Raw genomic sequence first — 21774 nt, forward strand, 5'->3', positions numbered from 1 at the left:
GCGGCGTAAAACTTAACTCACTCACTCACTGATATTACTTTACATCGGGTATTCAGGGGTGCTGGGATAGTCATGTGGTTAGAGTGTTCGCCGAAGACCTGGGTTTGACTCCCCTCATGGATGCAGTGTGCGAACACCATTTTTTTGGGCCCCCCGCCGTGATATTGTTGGAATATTGCTATGGAATACTCTATCACTTTAGAGGAATAAATATTATACAATCTCTCTGCAGTGACACGCCAGCCACCAGCATACCAATGACTTGCCATCGCTGGGCAGTTGTCATTTGAATAGGTGCATATTAGCTAATCAACAACAAATCAATTGCTTAGTAAGTTAACGAGCTGTGGGAAAAGTTTACTGAAGCTTGACTGTTGTTTAATGACAGGTTGACGTATTACTCGTCTTTGATTGCAACACGTGCATGTCTAAATTCGATGTGTAGTATGAACATGAATGTCTGTATCAGGGTTAAGAAACCATAGGTGTTGCGATACATTTGTCAATGTGTACATCGTGTTTAGAAATATGCTTAAACGATGCTGGCAAAGGACGATGCGTGTCAGTAAAGACAAGGACGATTCAACATTGGCCATTGAGCAGGATGATAAGGTGAGTGGAATCAATTCCAAACCGGAACACTGTAAGTATCTATATATGTAATGTGTGTACGGTATAATTGTATATAAATATCCAACATTAAAACACGAGTCATTTCGACTGGAGGATAAAGAATATTATACAAATACCAGCTTTAATTCACACCTGTCCGCTTCAGGTAAAGGCTCATCTTGTGGCAGCTTCTTGTGAGTGATAGCACGTGCGAATAATCATGAGTGAGCATGGTTTTAAACACCCACCCCATCCGACAAAAGCGACACAATTCCACCTACCAGCTCACCCCTTTCTGCAATATTATTACAACAGATGTACTGTTAAAGACCTACATGTATTAACAACATGTATATATGCGCCCACCTACAGTAGCGAACCCTGGGGTAAAGGAAAGTCGGATATTACGAACTTAATTCGAATAACACCGGAGTTCGAAATATCACTGCTTATGTTTTGATTAAGCTGCGTGTGGAGTCTTAAAACGATGTTCTGTTGCGTTGTGCCTTCGATATGTAATGTGTATTGCTCACAATATTTTACATAATGAAGGTCAGAGAGAAAGCCAAGGAATACCCAGCCTTAGGTGAGTGAGTGAATTTAGTTTCACGACTTTTTAGCAATATTCCAGCAATATCACTGCGCGGACACCAGACAGGCTTCACAAATTGTACCCACGTGGGGAATCGAACCCGGTCTTTGGTGTGACGAGCGGACGCTTTGTCCACTAGGCTATCCTGAAATTTTGAGCAATACTCCACTATTACAAATCAATTGTTTAACGCCACATTGTGCCGTCGAGCTGTTGTATGAAGTGGCATAGGTGGAGGTTAACAAAATCATCAATCGGGGTCAATCGAACGCGATCGGTGGATCCTGAGGGTCGTTCTAAACTTCGGGGCAAGAGTAGACACCCACGATGGCGCGGTTTTCGTACCATACCAAGCAGAGCGGTTATGTATTTGATACTGTATCCAGTGCAATGTGCCATGCATCATATCAAGAGTAAACTTTCTTTTATCCGTCAGTTTACCTCGTAATACCCGTGAAGAACCGGGTTAGAATTGACCTTCAGTAATCCATGCTTGTCGTAAGAGGCGACTAACGTGATCGGGTGGTCAGAATAGCTAACTTAGTTGAGACATGCTATCGTATCCCACTTGCGTAGATCGATGCTAATGTTGTTGATCACTGAATTGTCTGATCTAGATTCGTTTATTTACAGGTCGCCGCCATCTACCTAGAATATTGGTAAGTGCGGAGGCAAACTCGCTCCTTCACTTTGTAATATCTGAAAACTGACGAGAGTCGTGAAGTGTTCCGCTGGTTTCAGCACCTTCACCAAGAGATAAATTGTTTTCCGAACTCAAATTACAAAATCTTCATTTGTGCCAGACCTTCCCACGTAGTGATTACAGACCAACACGACCACCCTAAATCATATTATTCATCCATAGACTACATCTGCACGGCAATAGGACATACACACCTTTATCCATCGTCTGCTCGTATATCTTCATCACTCACACTGGTGGCGTGTGTTATCAAAGAAAATGGTATAAGCATATCGGACCGAGAAACTTTAAGGCTGGTCGTTCTTCGTCAGGAAGTGATTTGTCCGTGTTGGGGATCTGCTTGCCATTTATATTTGTATTTGCAGATGTATTTACCACCTGATTTCAATGAGCCTCCGAGATTGCCGACCTAAAATTATCATGTCCAGTCTTGCAATGTCATGAATAAACCCATGCAAGTATTCCACGAAGTAAGGTTTACGCGACTTTTAACACTATTCCACCACTATCACAGAAAAGGACAACAATAATGGGCTTCACACACTCTACCCATGTGAGGAGTCAAACCGGTTTTTCGGAGTGACAAGTGAACGTTTTAACCACTAGGCTACCCCGGCCGCCCCAAGGTGAACAGAACTCACGCTACACTAGACGCCAATGGTACAGTGTCGGTAGCTCTTGAAACACTTGCATCTTCCATTCGCACGACACAAACACGCAGTAACACATCACAAAAGCTGCATTTGAATAGTGAACAATGGTTTATTTTTCATATGACAAAATATAAAGCTATATCCTACTGCCTCCCTCTTTAAGAGACAAAGTTAACTTTCTAACTCAAGAGAAGATAAACGAAAGGTCAAAGAATGAAGGAACGCAAACAGAAGAATTTACCAAACATAAAAATTTCCACTGGTAAACCATACCGTGCAATAGAGCCGAAATATCTCAAAAGACCATATCTACAAACTATATACAATTTGTGGGTGTCTTAGATTGCCATTGCCGAACAAAATGCCTTCGAAGCAAAAAATATCATGTTGGAAAAATTAAAATGGTTAAAATATACGAGGCCAAACACAATAACATGTCTGTGTATAGTCTTCGGGGGTAAAGAGGTATTATTTGTCTTGCGTAGTTCAAAAGGCTCACAGCCATTTCAAGTTGTGTTCTCTTTCGTTGTCTTCTGCCGTTTAGATTCCACGATCAAAATTCGATACTGGTGATATGTTTCTCAAATCAGAACACAAAAGAACGTCCTAGTTTAATGGATTTCGGAACCATGGACGGGCGGCCAGGCGTTGGAGAAAAGAAAATTGATATGCCTCTTCCACAACAAAATCAGCTCTAGCTTAACTAATGGACAGGAGTTCAGTGGGTTCGTAGCTCGGACTAAGAAACTGTGATTTCATGACGAGTACAGCCAATACTCTCCGTGTGTTAGAATGACGGAGTTTTTCTGTTACAGGCAGGGGAAGGTTTAAGTACCAAAAAACAGCCAGACTTCCTTCCAGATCTCAATAAGAATGAATGGAAACCACTCAAAAAAGTTGACTTCAACATATGCAATGGTGGAAAACGTAAGTACGGATTTCTTAGCGACTATCACAGATCATCAAGGCAAAAAGCAAAATAAACAAACAAGTGCTACAAAAAGTACAAGAAGCGACAAAATCTACTTCTACCAAGAAATGTGTTATGGCACCTTAACCCTGGTTGTTTCGTAGAAGATTTTGATTAACAAGTAACAGAAAGGTGCTATAGACTTTTTTCAATATACATTTAGACACTGTTTTTAATGGAAGACTATTCTACAAACATTTAACAAGGTTAACAAGAATGAAAAATAGTACATCGCCAAATAACATATAAGTAGTGGTAAGTTTTTCCCCAAGCAATGGCCACATAGCACCAACCTGCTCTCAGCATTTCACACACTGAACATGTCCATGCTATTTGTAACACAACATTTATTTTTTCAGCCAGCTGACTGGACGAAACACAAAGAGAACAGTGTCATATCAAAATAACAAAAGCTGACAAAAAGCAATGTAGACTGACTTACGTCTTTGGTTGTTTGCATAGGCATGGCTTACAAAATGCTGTAGCCATGGTAATACTAAAAATACTCAAAAATGATTGATATATTCTGACAATGAAATAAAATCAACAAAATCTTTGGTGATTAATAATATTTGAACGGATTATAGATTATAACAAGAATTCTGAAACATGGATATTCAGTCAACAAATATGTCAAAAGGATTCAGATTGCATCACCGTGGCTGAGATAACTTAGCAACACACACTGGTAAAAATTACCTCATCTCAAAGTCTAGCTCCTTGGATGCAGTTTACATATCACATTGACTGAGAATCCAAAATAAACTGTGCATCATAAAAGTTGCAAAATCTGTAAGTAGGAGAGGACCATTAAACCATTTGATTGTGGTATTAAAAACAAAATCTTAAGTAAGATTCACAAACCAAACAAATCAAATAAGTAGAACGTGTTCAAGATTATAAAAATAATGCACTGTAAGTATTTTTGTGAAAAAAAAACTGACTTAAGTTGGTTTGCCGCATATGAACACAAAAATATTTAACTCCAAACATTGAAGAGTGTCAAAAGGGGAGGTAGAGATGTGATCCCTATTGGCAAAAACAGTTACAACCAAAAATGGTTTTGATTCCATATTGATTAGATGTTTCGATCCGACTAGAACATGTATAAATTATGTACAAATAATAATTACATTCATTCATGTCAGTTCAAGACATAAACATAACAAGATTGTAAGTACATGAGTCTACACTACCACTTAATCCTAACTGATAGATTAATGCTGCAGAACAGTAGATAACAAGAAGAAATATTAAGCACACATGAGGCCCTGTAAACAGAGCAGAAATGCGATCGGCAATGAACTGGCTTCAATGTCTTTAAGTAGCAATGAGGGATCAATGATTTACTATGGCATCTGGTATCAAGTTCACTGACCTCTAAATCCACATGTTCACTGTTCAAAGTTAAAAAAACATCACTGTTTGTAGGATTTTCTCATTTGAGTAAAAACAAGATGATCACTAAGTCAACAACATAATGTCACAAGTTGATGTCACAACCTTGTCACGTGAAGATGACAATGATGGGTCACGATGATAAACAAGGACTCAGCACTGCAACCTTGGACCTTCATCCAGGTCCTCCTACAAATCCTGCTCACAGGTCACCATTGAGGAACACAGGAATAGAAGACCCAGCAGCACTGAGGACATCCTGCAGGACCTGCTTCAATAGAAGCAGTAGCCATTCAGTCTACTGCAGCACACAGTTTGTCACATTGAAAGATCTGCAATGATCTACAGCTGCTCAACCATACACCACAACACAGTCACTGACACTGGAATGTTTCTAGCTAAGCACAATATTCATGTCACACTCAAGCTAGTATGTTATATCACGGACTATGCCACAAGCGCTTTATGAGAGTCTGTTCCGGTCACATGGGATGTTGGAACGTGCTGAGTTTGTATATGTTGTTCTAGAGCAGCCTGAGATTGGAAGGTCTGATTACAGAAGTGGCAACTGCCAGCTTTCCATAGCCAGGCCTGAGAAGAGTAAGGGCTTGAGTCATTGGGTGACTCCTTACTATGAGGAGAAGAGAGTGAGCTTGAGTTGGCTGAAGCCGATGAGGAGGATCTCATGCTCAAATCTAGTTCTCCTGAAGATAAAATGTGTTTTGATTCACTAGGGCTACAGCCACCATTTGATACATTGTCTCTGGTTTCCCTGCTAACATCCACATCTTTCTCACTTCCCCGGCCATCACTAAGATGCCGCTCTCGTTCTCGTTCTCGTTCTCGTTCATGTTCACGTTCCGATTCCTTTTGTTCTGCCTTGACGCCAAAGCCCATGCCAGGCTGATGCATCGGTGGGTACTGATGATTCATGCCACCATTCACACTCTGTATAACAGAAATCTCATTCATTTTCTGAGGGGGCAAGCCATTCATGAAAGGAGGGTACTGAAAGTAGAACTCTGGGGGGCGGTGAAAGCCAGCAAGGAATGGATTGTCCTTGACATGAGACAGCATGAAGGGTGGCTCAATGGACATCCTCCTGCCTCTTCTTGAAGGGCTGTTGCTCCACATGTGTGTTCCCATGTGGACCTTCAGATTGCCTTTAGTGGTGAAGGCCTTCCCACAGACTGTACACTTGAAGGGTTTGTCTCCAGTATGTGTTCTGGTGTGGATCTGAAGTGCACTGGCGCTCGAAAATGTTTTCATGCAGGTCATACATTGATGTTTGGGGCCTGTCCTGCGGGAAAATTGAGAGCTGTCTGAGCTGTTACTGTTGTGGTTCATCATTGATTGAGAGGTCACTGGAGTGGTGGAGTGCTGAGGACTCTTGTTGTTATTGTTGTTATTATTGTGACTTTCATCATTGTTATTGCTTAAAGTGGGTGCTGAAGTTGGTGGTGGGGTTTCAGATTTGGGTTGAGATTCAGCCTTGGCTACTGAAGTGGATTCATCAGGACTAGGGCCCCGGGGTGATGATGGCTCACTTTTGGTACAGCCACTCTGGCTGTCGCTACTGTTACCCGTGAAGGATTGAGATGGCAGATCCCGAATCTTGTGTGTGAGCATGTGCTGCCTCATGTTTCCTCTGGTGGAGAAACTTCTGTCACAGACATCACACTTGAAGGGGCGTTCTTTGGTGTGACTTCTATAATGAATGTCAAGTGCACTCCGACAGGCAAATGTCTTGAAGCAAATGTTGCATGTGGTGTTACGTTTCTCTGTGCCAGATCTGAGATCACCGTAGCCCATCATGGGAAATCCAAAGGGCAGAGGAGCATCAGGATTGTAGCCATGTGGCTGGTCATCTCTCATGTTGCTTCCCTCTGACCCAGCCTCAGATATAGAAGGACTTCTTGGAGATGTACCTGGAGACCTATCACCGTTCTGGTAAGGGTAGCTGGATGGTAGTTTGGTCATCAGTCCAGGGCTGTGACCTAGTCCCATGCTATTGCGGAATCGTTCAAAGGAAGCCTGAGCCATTTGACTATCAATAGCTTTCACTCTCTCTTCAAGTGCAGCCAGAGAAGTGTTGTAGTATGGACTAGAAAAGGAGCTTGTGATAACCGGTGTACCTCTGCTTTCAGGTCTTGATGAAGGATTCAGGTTTGGGTTTGGACTAGATGTTTCCCTTGGAGGGGATGTTCTGGATGCAGCAGAATTCGGTCTTTCTCCCTCTTGGGGCTGTTCAGATAGTATGTTTTCATCCGATGGTTCATCAAAGTCATCTTTCTCATCCATCATCTCAGCATCCTCCACAATGTCATTTCTGGGGTCATCCATGCCTTCTTCCATGTCTAATTCTTCATCATTTACATCATTTTCAGAGCGAAAGTCATCATCTTCCTGAGAGTTAGGGCCATATGAATCCATCATTTCACTGCCACAATAGGAGCCACTCCGACTGAGGTCCAGTTCTTTTCCTTCTCCTTGGGGCTGGGATAAGTCAAATGGTTTGTGGTCAAACATCTTCCCAAATTCTGGAGGTTTGGGGGCCCAGTCAGGGTGCCTGTACAAGGCAGCATGGTTCATTTCATGCACTGGTTCACCAGTGTGCATCCTAATGTGCTGTTGAAGAACAAGCAAGTTGGTGAATTGTTTATGGCAGACTGGACATTGGTGCATCATCCGAAGTGGGGGCTTGGATCTGTGTACACCCATGTGCGTCTTCAGATTACCCTTGGTAGTGAAGGATCTGCTGCAGATCTTGCATCTGAATGGCCTTTCTCCAGTGTGAATACGATAATGCATCTGAAGGGCTGACTTACAGCTAAGTACTCTATGGCATATAACACACTGGTTCGGGTCAGTGATCTTCTGTTCAATGTTCTTTACAAGCTGTTCTAGTTTTGAGGTCTCAGATTTGGTGCACTCCATATATCTCTCCAGATCTTCAGTAGGTTCTATAGTCTTAGTTGGCAGAATAGAGTTTCTAAACATGTCTCCTTGGGTACTCGGTGGAGGAGGTGGTGGTGGTGGAGGTGGCAGTGGTCCAAAGGGAGTTGCCATTACTCCTAATGGCATGTTGGATGCCAGTGGGGATGGCAAAGGGAAACTGGTCGGGGTGGCTGGCAAGCTGTAGCTGGGCATGGCACTGTGAGTTGCACTGTGGGTTGACATTGAAGGACTAGGCAGCTTCATACTTGGCATCAAGTGAGAGCTTGAGATACTTGGAGTGCTTGGCGTACTGTTTGTAGAGGTTAAAGATGGCAAAGGAGGAGCCAAGGAAGACTTGACATTGCGTGAACTATCTTCGGGTGGGCTTTTCTGAGAGGAGGCCTCACTAGCAGGAGGAGGACTAGAGTGAGGTTTGTCCTTCGACTTTGATTCAGAATCAGATGATTTTGGTGGTGGAGGCCGTGGAGCAACTGGGATTGGTGGCGATGGCATGAGCATTCCCAGGGAGCTCATGGGAAGTGATGCTGTGACTGGTGGCGACATCAAACCTGGAGGCAGTGGCATGGAGGTTGGGACTGTCGGCATCTGGGGTACTCCAAAGGGAGTAAGCATTGGCATTGGGCGCTCAAGATGCTCTGGCTGAGGATGAGGATTCATCTTGGCATGCGGGTACTTGGCCTTATGACGTTCAAAGTGCACTTTCAAGTTGCCTCGAGTGGAGAATCTGTTTCCACAGATATTGCATTTGAAAGGTCTTTCACCTGAAAACATAAACAACAATGATAAGAATTGAGGATATATGTTAAAAATTCAAAATAGTTAATAACATCACATTTAAATTAAGTAATCAAAAATATTTCATATTAAAATATTTGCATATAAAATATTTGTGCTAAATCATTGCAAATAATGTCACATTTTCATATCTGGCCTTATACTGAGATATGCAGCAAATGTATTGACATATACAGATGGTGTTAAGGAAGCAACTAAAGAGCATGCAATGTTAATGTAAGAATTATGTCAGGGGGATCGGGATTCAGAAGGGCAGACATGAAGCCAAGGCAAGTATAAGAAATAGGAGCACAGAATAATAAGTAGTGTTTGTCTGGGCACACCTGGCCTGACATCCGAGCTGAAGAGGTTGCCTCTCCCAGCCTCTCCTTCCATCTCATGTCACTTCTCTATCGCACAACTAATTACATACAGGGCTTTCACATAAATGACGAGCAGGCATTTCAACTCCAAGTTTTGATATACTGGGGCAATTCTGCACATGACACCATGGTTAATGCTCAATTTCAGAGAGAGGGAATAATGGCCTAGGCTTCTGGCAGGCAGGGTTTGTTTGTCTGGATGAAATTACTGCCAAAAATTTGCTTTTTGACTTCGCTTACAATCTGCAAACTGCCTTGGAGGTTCTCTGACAGGAGGAATGCACACTACTGCATCCATAAACTCTTCCTGCCATATACAATATTTGTAGCCTCCATGGCATGCCTAACAACCAAACGGCTGTCAGTCGTGCCGCTGCGCTGCCAATGTTGCCACCAACGACAACCCATCAGTCCCCTCATCTTGCCATTCGTTAGTCCATCACCATATCCTCCTTCTTCCACCAACCATCAAAATATTTTTTATCTATGTGTAATACACCAGCCTTCTCTTTTCACTTCTCAACCTCATTAAACACTCGCAAATCATTTCTACAAACACCCCCTACCTGAGCACTCGGTGTGCAAGCATCAGAATTCAGCCTCTCTCTATTAATATCTTTTTGATGACTTCTCACACACGGTTCTCATTTTTCTTGCTTTTGCAATATTTATAGAAATAATATTTCATCTATAGCTTTATTTTGGTTTATTGTAGTTTGGCACAACGTGACAAGAGCACGTGTGGTACAGACTTCACTCATCGGCCCTCATCGGCGCACGCCATTATCCTGTGAGGTCCTGCTAACAGTCCGCATGCTGCTTGTTAGTCTTGCTAATGCTTTCCTAACAACCAACTATCCACATGTGTACAAACACCATATGTTTTTACAATACAACTTACAGGTAAATATCTCTAACTGGTATCAGCTGCCTACTTTATATTTATTTAATTTCCTCATAATCATTTACTCCACACAGATTCAAATATTCCAAACATTTCAACCCACTGAGAGATCTGGATCCGTTTTCCTCCATAAAAACCAGAATATCACCAATTAACCCAAAACTAACCCCACCAATGTAATTACTTCTAATTAATGACAACAACATTAAGAATGATGGCGGATAATGTGCGTAATGTTTGTATCTCATCTGGCTGAAGCTATGCATGACAAAACAAGAACTAACACATGAGAGAAGTCGTCCTGAGACATATTACTTTCATTCGGTCTGACACTTTGTATTAATCATCATGAGGAATACATTATCAACTAAACTGTGGTAACTACTGAATCATTCCATGGGCTATCCATATCATATGTCCTGGAAGGCTTCTCGGGAAATGAGACAAGGTGTAGAGTCGGAAGATCACAGATACCGACCACTGTAATTTACTTCCTAGTCATATTTGAAGCTCCTTTATTCTTACTCATTACATCATTCTTTTTCTTGGAATTCAATAAGAGCTGATATTTTTCTTCATATAAAGTTTGATTTTGAAGATAACACTCTTTCAAAGTTTTAATTTAATTAAATCAAGATTTAAAATGTGACTTTTGATCAATATCTTATTTTGAGGCATGTTTGAAAATAATGAAATAACATAGGCTTCAAGAAAATAATTATAGATATAGATAATTATAAAATAGAGATAATTTTGCAAGATGACATGTTCCTTTGAAACAGCTTAAAGGCAGAATGGAACGAAGAGTTGTTTTTATGTAGACTACGGTACAGTATTTATGACTGTGGACACGGTTCTCTCCTGTAAGTAAACTTGACTTTCAGTCTGCCCATTTCTCCATTCTCATCTTTACTACACACTAATAGGCTCGTTCCACTCCTTCAATACATAAAACATGCATGGCATTTTTATGGTGCAGCTTTCATGTCTACCAATAGCTAATGACAATTCCCATATGATTTCTTCCATCTGGTTGTATAACTATGGCTGGTATTGGGAACATACTAGGCCCTGATGCCACCTCAGCTCGTCATACTTAGTTCATGTTGTCACTCGTTGCAAACACAAGAAGCACCTGCAAACTAAAGACACTTTTTTTGTCCAGTAAAAATCTCAGAGTTAGACACTTTGATTGTGACATTTAATTTATCACACTCTGTTCAAAATCTGCTTAGCCCAGGGTGAAAATGTCAATGAAAGTGCTTTCTGACAGATGGAGGGGAGTTTGTAAAGAAGGAAATCGGTGCTGAACAAGAAAGTTGTGAGCCTGTATCACATTTCTGGGAGCCTGGTGGAACATTATGAATTGTGTGAAGAGAGGAAGAGTCAGGCACATTGCCTGTGATAACGAGGCAGCACCACCAGGGTGCTCCTGTGAACAACACTGCCCAAGGGTGGAGCTCTCAACTGTGGGGACTAAGGGTGTAGGCTTGCAGGGTCTTGGATGTGGACTAGGGGAGTGACCTCACATTGTCCTGGGTAAGACTGGGGGTGTGGGCTTCCTAGGTGAGACTGACTGAGTCCTAAGGTACTGGGATCTGGGTATGGTGACAAGGGGTGTTAGTGCCCTTGATCCCAGGTGTAGGCGTGGTAAATGGGGGTAGAAGCCCACTTTTCCCTGGTTTGAGCTAGAGATAGGGCTCTATGGGTTCAAGGAGGAGGTGCAGTGACTGGGGTATTGGTTTGCTAAGTCAAAGATGTGGACTGAGGATTAAAGGTGTGATGCATTTATGAGGTCTGGGTGCTAAAAGAACTGGGTCTGGGTGAGGACAATATGTGTCTGTGTGGTCTGGAAGCATATGACTTAATGGATCCTTGTTTTCAGACATGAAGACAGATGGACACATGGACACAGACAACAGATATCAGGGTGGATTCAAAAGACAAAGATCAGGACTAGAATCATTACAGAAAACCTTGGGTGTATGGGGTAAAACATGTGTCAACTGAACATAAGTCAGCAGCTACTGACCTGAGTCAGGAGTATGAGTGGCAAGCAACAGTAGGACATGTCTGAGCAGATAGCAGTGACATCCCAAGATCATGGATCATTTGTCTCAGAGTGGACATCGGGGATTATTCAGAGTATAAGATGACAAGAAAGTGTTGGGATCGGACAGCAAGGAATAGAATGAACTCCCGTCATGGTGAGAAAGGTAACTGATAGCAATACCACAGACAATGGTACATTTTGCAATTCAATTTTTAGAGTGTGAAGGAGGTTTATGCAATAAATTCACAATGATCATTTCTGTTAGCTGCTCGGGTAAAGAGTTTAAATGGGGATGTTTCAATAGAAAGGGCACACAAAGGCTCAAAGATTTAATTGGAAAAGGGCTGAGTCAGTCAGTCTCTAGGTAATACGAGACATGACAAATACTTCATAAATCAAGCATTAAAGAAAAGAACCTTAATTAAAATCCAAACAGGTTAATTTATAGGACAGTACAGAAATTTGATAACTAAAACCGTCCCTTCATGGAGAAAAATGATATTTACAATGCCAAAAAATAATATTAAATTTGAGGCGTCTGTTAAAAGGTGTCAACTTTATACATTTCATCACAAAAATTAATCTGCTAATCATCAAATGAGATGACAGACAACCCCTAATCTCGAACAATCCCTTACATTATTCATGAGTAGGCTGTCAATGCCATTTCATATCATAAGTATAGATCGCCAAAAGAAGAGCCAACTGTTTAATTGCATTGATGAGACATCTCCTCGTGTTGGTCAAGGGGATTTCAACATTGGGTTATTATCTTGCCTTGGCTTGATCAGTCCATCTTATCAACACAGGGACCTCTTAGAACCTTTCACATGACTTCCTGGATTGTTCTTCACCAAAGACGCCCCTCCTAATGTTTCATTAGCCCTGCAACTCACCTCCACTCCCATATTTGTCTGCGTGTGTCAAGTAATGCATATGAGACATAATTAACGGCTAATCCGTGATCCTTCAAGATGGGCATTCATATTAAATACAGGACTGACCATTTTGGTGCGACCAATTGATTATTGTGGCTGTCCGAGGGCTGGACACAATGGCCACTTACACCATGAGCCTACACAGACCTGTCTCGGACAATGGAAACGTTTCATGGACAAATATCGCTTTCTCCAATTTCCTTGCCTCAGTGATCTCGCCACAAAAAGCTGTAGTGAGGTTTAAACTCTGTTATGCAATTCCCTGACCTATTTGAGTTTCAAAAGCTTAAGGGGTCTGAGATGGGAGAATAAAAGAGGATGAAATATGTGTGCCACCAGAGAAGATTCTCTAATACTAACAGTCATAAGCCTAGCACCATAAAGAAGAGCGTTTGGCAATCATTTGAACGGGTCTTTTGTCCATGAAGCAAAATCTCTGGAAAATCCCTCCTCTGACACCAGACCGATCAAGTAATGTAGTGAAAGTGTCAAAAGATTACCGCAGATAAATCACTGGTCTTCTCCCACCCAAATGTATTTCTGCTTACAATTGTATTTACATAAAACCAGAAATGATACTATTTAATTACTGTTTTGTTGAGATCCTTCGATCTTCAACATGTATTCAGATAAATGCCAAAAATGGACAATCTGTATTGAGACAATAGGAAAATGAAAAATGGGAAGTGAACTGACAGAAAACAAGAGAACTGGTGTTTGGTATTGGGGTATTTGGTATTGTGGTATTTGGTACTGATGCCTGAAGGACAGCAGCAATACAATGCCCTTGCTATGTTAGAATGTTCATTTACATTGCCATCCCTGGACATACACTTCAAGACATTTGTTACTTATCAAGACTCAAAACTCCACTGTTTTAAAAGTGTTTCAGCATTATTGGAGATTAAAGAAGTTCATTTCAGAACCCGAAGGTTAAACTGAACTATGGAATACATAAAAACTTTTTATACAGTGATTCTGCTATTTTTGAACATTTCTTTCAGCAACTCTACTAACTGGACTGTAGCTAAGTTCAAAACAGTAATTCAAATATTTGGTTCTGTACCTCTGTTAGGAATGTTCTGCAGCAAAGTTTAAAACTTTACAAATGATTGACCATAAAAAATACTTTTTACATAGCAGTACAAATATTCTTGAACAGTGGTTCCTGTAACTCTACTAGGAAGTTTACTGCAGCAGCAGCTACTGATGAATGCAGGCAATATGAAAGGGTTACAAGTCATGACTATCAATGGCCCTGTGGAGGAATGAATGACCTCCCTCCTCATATGTCCATCCGTCTCACCAGTGGTCATTTCAGCCCAGATGTATATCAGAAATACTGAGATAATGACCCTACTGGTGCTTCCTCACTGACCAATGTCCATTAGGACCAGACTGTGAATCCAGCTCACTAATGTATCATGTACTTTAATGTGTTGCTGTATCTATGGTGTATTATAAGGAGAACATAACACTGCCCAGGCCAGCCTAGGAAAATCCCCAGCTGTGGAAGACACGAAAATATTTTCAGGTTTAATTCATATTAATTTTTGAATCAATCTGATAAATGTATGAGGGTTTTTTATTCATCATGCATAATGAGTAATGTTTCATCAACATTTACATTAGTAGATTTGCAAAAATGTTCATAAACATATTTGTACTCATATTATATCAGTTTAGTTCTGTATATGAGTATACATGGTTATTTACTTGTTTATTTGGATCATGTGGTGGTTTGCTTTAGTTTTTAATTCATTTGTACCTTTTATATTTATAAGTGTAGTTTATAAAATATTGCCACTGTGCTATAATGGAATGCTATGCAATAAAATATCTTATCTTATCAGTTCATTACGAAACAATTTGGATGCACATATGATAGTTTGTTCATATTTTATATTTTCCATTTTTAATCAACATTTACACCAGTTTATTTACTGATGTTATTCTTAATATAATTATGTTCCTTGACATTAAAGGTCTCTCCTTCGTATATTTCTTTACCTGTTCATTTAAATGACATTTCACATCAGCTAAAAGTTATTGTAACCATTTCAATTACATACGTTTCAACATTATCTGGAAAATAATCACACCCCGTGGCACGTATGCTCGACTTTCCTTCCCCTCATTTCACTAATATATGACTTTAGAGATTGGATTAAGCATCATCTCTCTCCTCAGAGTTCTGAGAGGCTGAAATCTAAATGGTTTTCCAGGTCTAGAATTTATTTCATTGACAAAATCCTCCTCACATAGCATTTAGAACTGCAGTAGATTGAAAGTCTGTCCAGCAAGTCAAATCCACAGCTCACAAGTATGAAGGAGCAGTACTTTAATATAAATGTACCTGACCTGAACAACATCTCAATTCATTTATCTTTACTTAACATCTTCACTTTGAAACTTCTTTCATTTTCTAATACTTATCAATGAGCTCTAATATTTATTTTGTGTATATTTCAATTCATTTACGTTCCTCTTCTGAACTTTACATTGTAAAGCCTTCAATTTCTAATACTTATCTCTAACAAAACTTCAATGTTTCTTTTGTATGCATGAGAATCCATAAATCATTTCTTGACTCTGACACTTTATTTTATAATACTTATCCAACAAAAACTTCAATGTTTATTTTGTGTATGTTTCACTTCATTGCCTGTAATTTACCTGAAAATGTCTGTCAGTTTCTAATACTTTTCAAACAAGACGTTAATGTTTATATTGTGTACCTTTCAAATCATTTTCTTTTACTTTACTTTGGAATGCCCTCCATTTCTTAATACTTATCTCACAAACATAGCTTTAGTGCATGTTTTTGTGTGTATTGTAAATTTCAATCCATATGTCCTTACTTATTTTGACATTACTTCTATTTACACATCTTATCTCGTTAACAAAGTATCAGTGTTTTCATATATTAAACTAAACAAATTTAATTGGCCATGAATAATTTCCCACCTGGTAGAGAATATTTACAGTGTAAAGAGATGATGTAAATATCAATTTCATTGAAATTCTTGTCACATAATGTGGCTTACAAATGCCATTTATCAGCCTCCTCCTTTCTCCTGTCCTATTTAGTGGAAGTTTGCAGAACCAAACAGAAATTGAGCTACTATACTTCAGCAAGGGATTAGTGAAGGCCATGTTGGTGCAAATTTCCAAATGTCCAATTGTCATACATGTTTACTTGACATCTGTGTGTCAATATGTGACATGACTATCTTCCTGTAAAATACATAGTCATGACGAGGGATACATTAGCATTTCACTGAAAAAGGTCACGGAATGAAGTAAAGGGGCAGGGTTTTACATTTACAAGATGAAATGGCCTCAGAAAAACCTTTGTTTCTTCAGAAATGGGCTTGGAATGAGCTTAGCTTCAGAATTTTGATGCATCGTTAATTGAGTAAACACAATGTACTAATTTCTAACACACGGGGTACTTAGCAGTCTGTTCTGTGTCGCTGATTGGAATGTGCGAAAAATCCATCCTGGTACCCGCAAAGCCAAATCTTTTCATCACTCGTGTCCCGCGTCGCATTTGATATTTTGTAGTATTTGTTCTAGAGGTGTAGTTGAAAAATACATTTACACATGGTATTCATTCGGCATAGCCTCAGTCTAAACTGGGGAGGTGGTATTTTGCTGTAAATTGTTTGAAAATGAGAACGGACATATTAAGCAAGCTCTTGTCACTTGGCTGGCCTCTTTTTCATTTTGATTATGGAGGAGTTTGTTCGCTCACTAGTTCCATGTACTTTTTAACATGGAGTACCTCATTAAGATCTTAGCCTTTTTTCAGGCCATGTGTCGCACAACCTATGGTATACAAGATTTGTGAATCTTGGTCAGGTTTTCGCGCTGTGTCCCAGGTGTTGACTTAGTGGTTTTGCATTGAGCGTATTCTGATGTGTTTGAAGGCCTCATTTTGAAAAGAACTTCTGCTTTCACCTGGCCATGTTTATGAATAGGTGTATCAAGCACGCTTTACTCAAAGTGCCCGGAGGTGGTCCTGAGCTTGCCGGCTGAGGATAATTGGTGATATACTTTCCAGCAAAATTTGCACAAATTTTCGACACCTCTTTAAGTATGAAAATCAAACTCCATAGGACAAAAGTGATCTCCCTGAAATCCGCCCACCCATTTTGTCGAGGTGTCAAAAAGGTTGCACGCCTAATAAGCTAAACTTTGGCAGGCTGACAGGACCCCCAAATCACTGCATACATGAAGGTGAGATTTGTTTGCATTTACGATGTGACTAAACATTGTTAAAAACATCCTCTCACTACATGAACAAACTCATGTTCTCCACCCTTATTCCACATATTCCCATTAGGATCAGAATTTTTTGTCAAACCACATCCTCGACAACCCCAGAGGCAAACAGCTTTGCTAGCAAAAGATCACCATCTTTTCATATCAAGCCAAACAGATACACCTGGGCAAGTTTTCCAAACATCTTTGTTTTTGTTTCATTCTTGCATCAAATGTCAGACATTAAAACCAATTAGCTTTTAACACTAATCTCAAAATTTAAATTCATCATAATAGGCTAATTTAAAACCAATACAAGACTTTTACATGAGTTATTAACTGGTACTGGATTTTATATTCTTAGTCTTTGTTCACAGTTTAAATGTATATTGGCTTGTTTTGGAAAGAATAGGAATTCCTTCACATATCCATGGACAAGAATTCCAATATTAATCTTTATCAGCTAGCCACAAGAAGATTAAAGGATTTACTTAAATGGCAGCTTAAATGAAGACCCACGTACACTGACCAAATTCCATTCAGATTACAATTTCTTATTCCACACATTTATTTTACCTGTTTTAAAGATATTATTTCCAAAATATTATGATTTTTTCATATTATCCAAGTTACTTATCCTTGGAATATGTAACAATATGTTGCATTGGTAAATTAATCCAGATTGTGGTTTGAAAATGTGGTGGATGCAATATTAATGTTAATGTTTGGCTTTTTCAATTCATGAAGATCAGTTTGACATATTCAAAAATTCACCAACAAGGAAATTTCTAAAAAATGTTTGCCTTTGTTCTGGATGAAACTAAGTTGAAACAGTTCCTTATTTGAAGTTACACATTGTGATGGAATGCAACTGTGTAAAGTGAGATTTTAGTTTATTTTTCGCTTTTCTGTCAGCATATCAAGGATCTATATTCAGTAATCAGTTACATTTCAGCCACCGAAATTTAAAAAAAAGAAGCCATTATAATAGAATTCTAAAATCTAACCTAACCTAATTATTTACATTTGAAAATTTCCAAATTTCAGTGAAGTTTTGCCCTTGAACTGAAGTATATTATAAAATATAGCACAGTTTAGGATTTGACAGTACAACTTACAGCTTTAATATTTACTGAGACAAACACAGGTTAATACATTCATGATCAGTCTTTTATATCAGGCTATATGACAATACATGTCTTGAATTTCATTGGTGTCAGCCATCTTGGTGATAACTGACCCTATATAGGTTAATATGTATTCAGAAACAAATGTCATTGGTTAAAAAATGCTATTGTTTTGATCCATTTAGTATATCTTAAAAAAAGTCATACAAATAGGACATTAAAATTCTATATTTACATACTGAAATGGTTTTAAAAATATACAAAAACATCAGAATTTGTCCAGTGTTGAAGCTGCAGGAGGTACTCCATACAATGAGGAGGTATTCCTGTACCAGCACATTGTTTGTTATCCCAGGTTTGACAGTGACGTATTAGTTTATATTAATATCTACCTAGTGTCCAATATAAAGGTGAGTAGAGAGAACAGACAGAAGCCTATACACAATATTACCCAGCATGCATTTCTACTTCTACACAAAAGATCCAACATCAAGCTAGTCCTCAACCAGATGCTAACAAGGATCCACACTCACAAATATATACTGATTATAAATCATATTTTCGTGCAACTATACTTAAAGGAATTTTTCTTCTGCTGCACAGTTGATACAAGATTGGTAGGCTGGCTAAGAACTTATCATTAAAATCATAACTAAAGAAAGAAAAGAATAATTTCAACGATAATTAAAAATTAATATAAGGACAATATGAAAAATGGTTTACTAATTGGAATTTAACAACAAAAAAAACTACCCAAACTTTGAAATTGGTAAAATGTGGGACATTAAGTAAATAGTTCCATGTTGGATGGTAAGACAATGAATTATGTTAGATATGACATGACTTTTATAGACAAAGAGGGTGTTAATGGGTGCAAGAAGATTTTCTAAGTGTAAGTATGAGAGTGTACATGCCTCCCAGCCCATCACCAGTATAGACTATGGTGTATTACTGTGACAGTACCACTACACAGAACAACAACCTACCCGTGTGAGACCGAACGTGTATCTGCAGAGCGCTGTCGCTGCCAAACACTTTGTGACAGAAGCGGCATTTGTGCTTAAAGAAAGGGTCGTCGCTTGCATACTGGGATCGTTCAAGCACTGAAAAATTTAGAAAAAAAAATTTAGTGATCGAGTCCGCAGACTCCGGAAGTTTCAGAATGAATTTCTTCCTGACAGAAAAATTTCTGTTTTCAAGACATCGAAAAATTCTGTAATCAAAAACTAAGTTAAATCTTTCAGTGTTTGGACTTCTGTGAAGTTCCTGGGGACCCCTAAGAATTGGCACATCCAATGAACAGCCTATTTTGGATTCACACGACATAAAATGAATGAACCCTTTCTGCTATGCCAGAAGTGTAATATCTGCTCTGTCAAAAGGGTAATATCACTGTTGTAAGCCATATCTGCAAAAAGAACCTTTTCTTGAAATTCCATGAATGTATAGAGGGGATCTGCCAATGTAGGTGGCCTCTGAGATAATCATGGTTCAAACATTTGGTGGCAGCAGTATAATATATATTTATGCAAAATCAATGCTCAGTGAGATCTTCTTTCTGAAGGACAACTACCTCCACAAAGGTGAAAATCATAAGTAACACATTAATCTAATTGGATCTTGTACAAGAATCTCAACAGCAGAAATATACATGTCTGAACAGATAGGAAAGTAACAAGAATCTGAAGCGGAGCAGACAGAAAACTGGGAGAAAAGGACTTCAAAGAGGTAATGATGGCCCAAAAACAATACACAAACTCATAACCAATTCCTGGTCCTCATTCCATATGTACATCACAGTCTGCAAGAGAAAAGCAGATCAGATCCTGGAAATTTCAGGGATCATGAAACGAGCTTAGGGTAATGTAGAGGGTCTGCTCCAACAGTAATCATAAGCGTGATGTTTGGTATCATGTATGATTCTCTTCGTTGGTGGGATTGCCCCCCTGCCATGCCGTTCTGACAGACACAGGCAGCTGCATAGGATCCCCCCAACAAGCACCTCCTAAGGAAATTTGATGAAAGTTAGTTTTTCACTAGGCATGGGATAGCCTGTTTCAACACCCTGCGAGATCGGACACATATTTCCCCTCCACAGATGGTCTCTACCAGGCTGAAATATGGAAGGCTATTACTTTGGCAATCTGGGTTCATCGCTTTAAATGCTTGTGTCAGAACAACATTAATTTCGAAGAATTAAAACCAAATTACCACAGACTAAAGAAATGGTGCTTCCCATGGCATCTGTGTTTTATTTCCAGAAATAAAATGCTTCATATGTCAATGTCTAGCTTGAAATATGGCCTATGTTTAGCAAAGGGCTATAACTCTGTCATATTTGTATGATAGGAAGGGGGATCTGTATGGCATGCCGACAGGAAAGATACGGGCAAATGACTGTGGGTGGCGAAATGACTCAAAACATATTTGGTGGCAAGGTTTAGTATATTTCCCCGATTAACTGGATCGTATATGAGAGCTCTAATTGGAGGCAGCAGGGGACGGCAATTGTCTTGAGCCCATCAACAGATAAGGGTAATCTCCCTTGGTGGGAACTCTTCATTTATCAGACCTCTCTTTAATTTCATTTGTGATACACAAGCCCCACTGCTGTTCATCACATTGGGCTGTGTTTGAAAACTGATAAACATGTGATCGAATTTCAGGAAATGAAAGTCCAAGAAACAAAAGATGGTGGTAGTAAGTTGATCTGTATTCTGGACCATTCATCATAGATTAGACACAACCCAGGGGATTCAATACCTCAAATCTTCAAAATCTTATTTATTTTTCAATTCCACCTACAATTACAACCAGGGACCTAAACCTGATTGAACTTATCTGAAAACAACCTCCAAACAAAACAAAATTGAAAAAAAAAGAAATTTCTAAAAAATATTGGGTATGTTCATATTCGATTATCCAGATTTCATCCAGTCATGTCATTAACTGTCATCATCTGTTACTGACTCATCTTAAATATTAACTTTATTCACCATTGTATGAACTGAGAGACTCTATGGCAGATATGCAAACTATCAACTTTGGTTTTCCTATTTAATTTGATCAGACAAAGGGAGCATCACTGTTGACTAAAATGTGGTAATATTGCCAATACAAACAATATCGGAATTGTCAGATGAGGCCAATTTGCCAATCATGAAGTCTGTGGGACAGTGACCACCATTATAATCCGGTGTTGGGGCCTCACACAATTCAATTGATTGGAAAACGGAAAAACAGCGAGCACATGATGACATCATTAGCCCCCTTTACCCATAATTCCCTGTGCTGTGACCCCTCGCTTTTTCACGAGACAATGATCTCTCGCAGACTTGCCAACAATACAGTTAATGGAGGTGTTGATTATGAGATGAAAATATCAGCTAGGATGCGGCAATATTGCATAGCGATGATCCCAACATCAATAACTTAATCATACC

The 21774-nt window shown here is 39.4% G+C and overlaps 1 protein-coding gene across 1 annotated transcript in view; it reads right to left on the minus strand.

Moving 5' to 3' along the window:
• Nucleotides 1–2649: 2649 nt before the first annotated feature.
• The window catches only part of LOC137258540 (sal-like protein 1), a 45869-nt gene continuing 26744 nt past the window's right edge, over nt 2650–21774 (minus strand). Inside the window, exons 3-4 of the mRNA XM_067796249.1 lie at nt 19318–19434; nt 2650–8647 (exon numbers count right to left, since the gene is read on the minus strand). Coding sequence (XP_067652350.1) covers nt 5376–8647; nt 19318–19434 — 3389 coding nt within the window. The 3' untranslated portion in view covers nt 2650–5375. The remainder of the gene's footprint in view (nt 8648–19317; nt 19435–21774) is intronic.

This window comes from Haliotis asinina, chromosome 12 (assembly GCF_037392515.1).
Source record: "Haliotis asinina isolate JCU_RB_2024 chromosome 12, JCU_Hal_asi_v2, whole genome shotgun sequence".
Taxonomy (NCBI): domain Eukaryota; kingdom Metazoa; phylum Mollusca; class Gastropoda; order Lepetellida; family Haliotidae; genus Haliotis; species Haliotis asinina.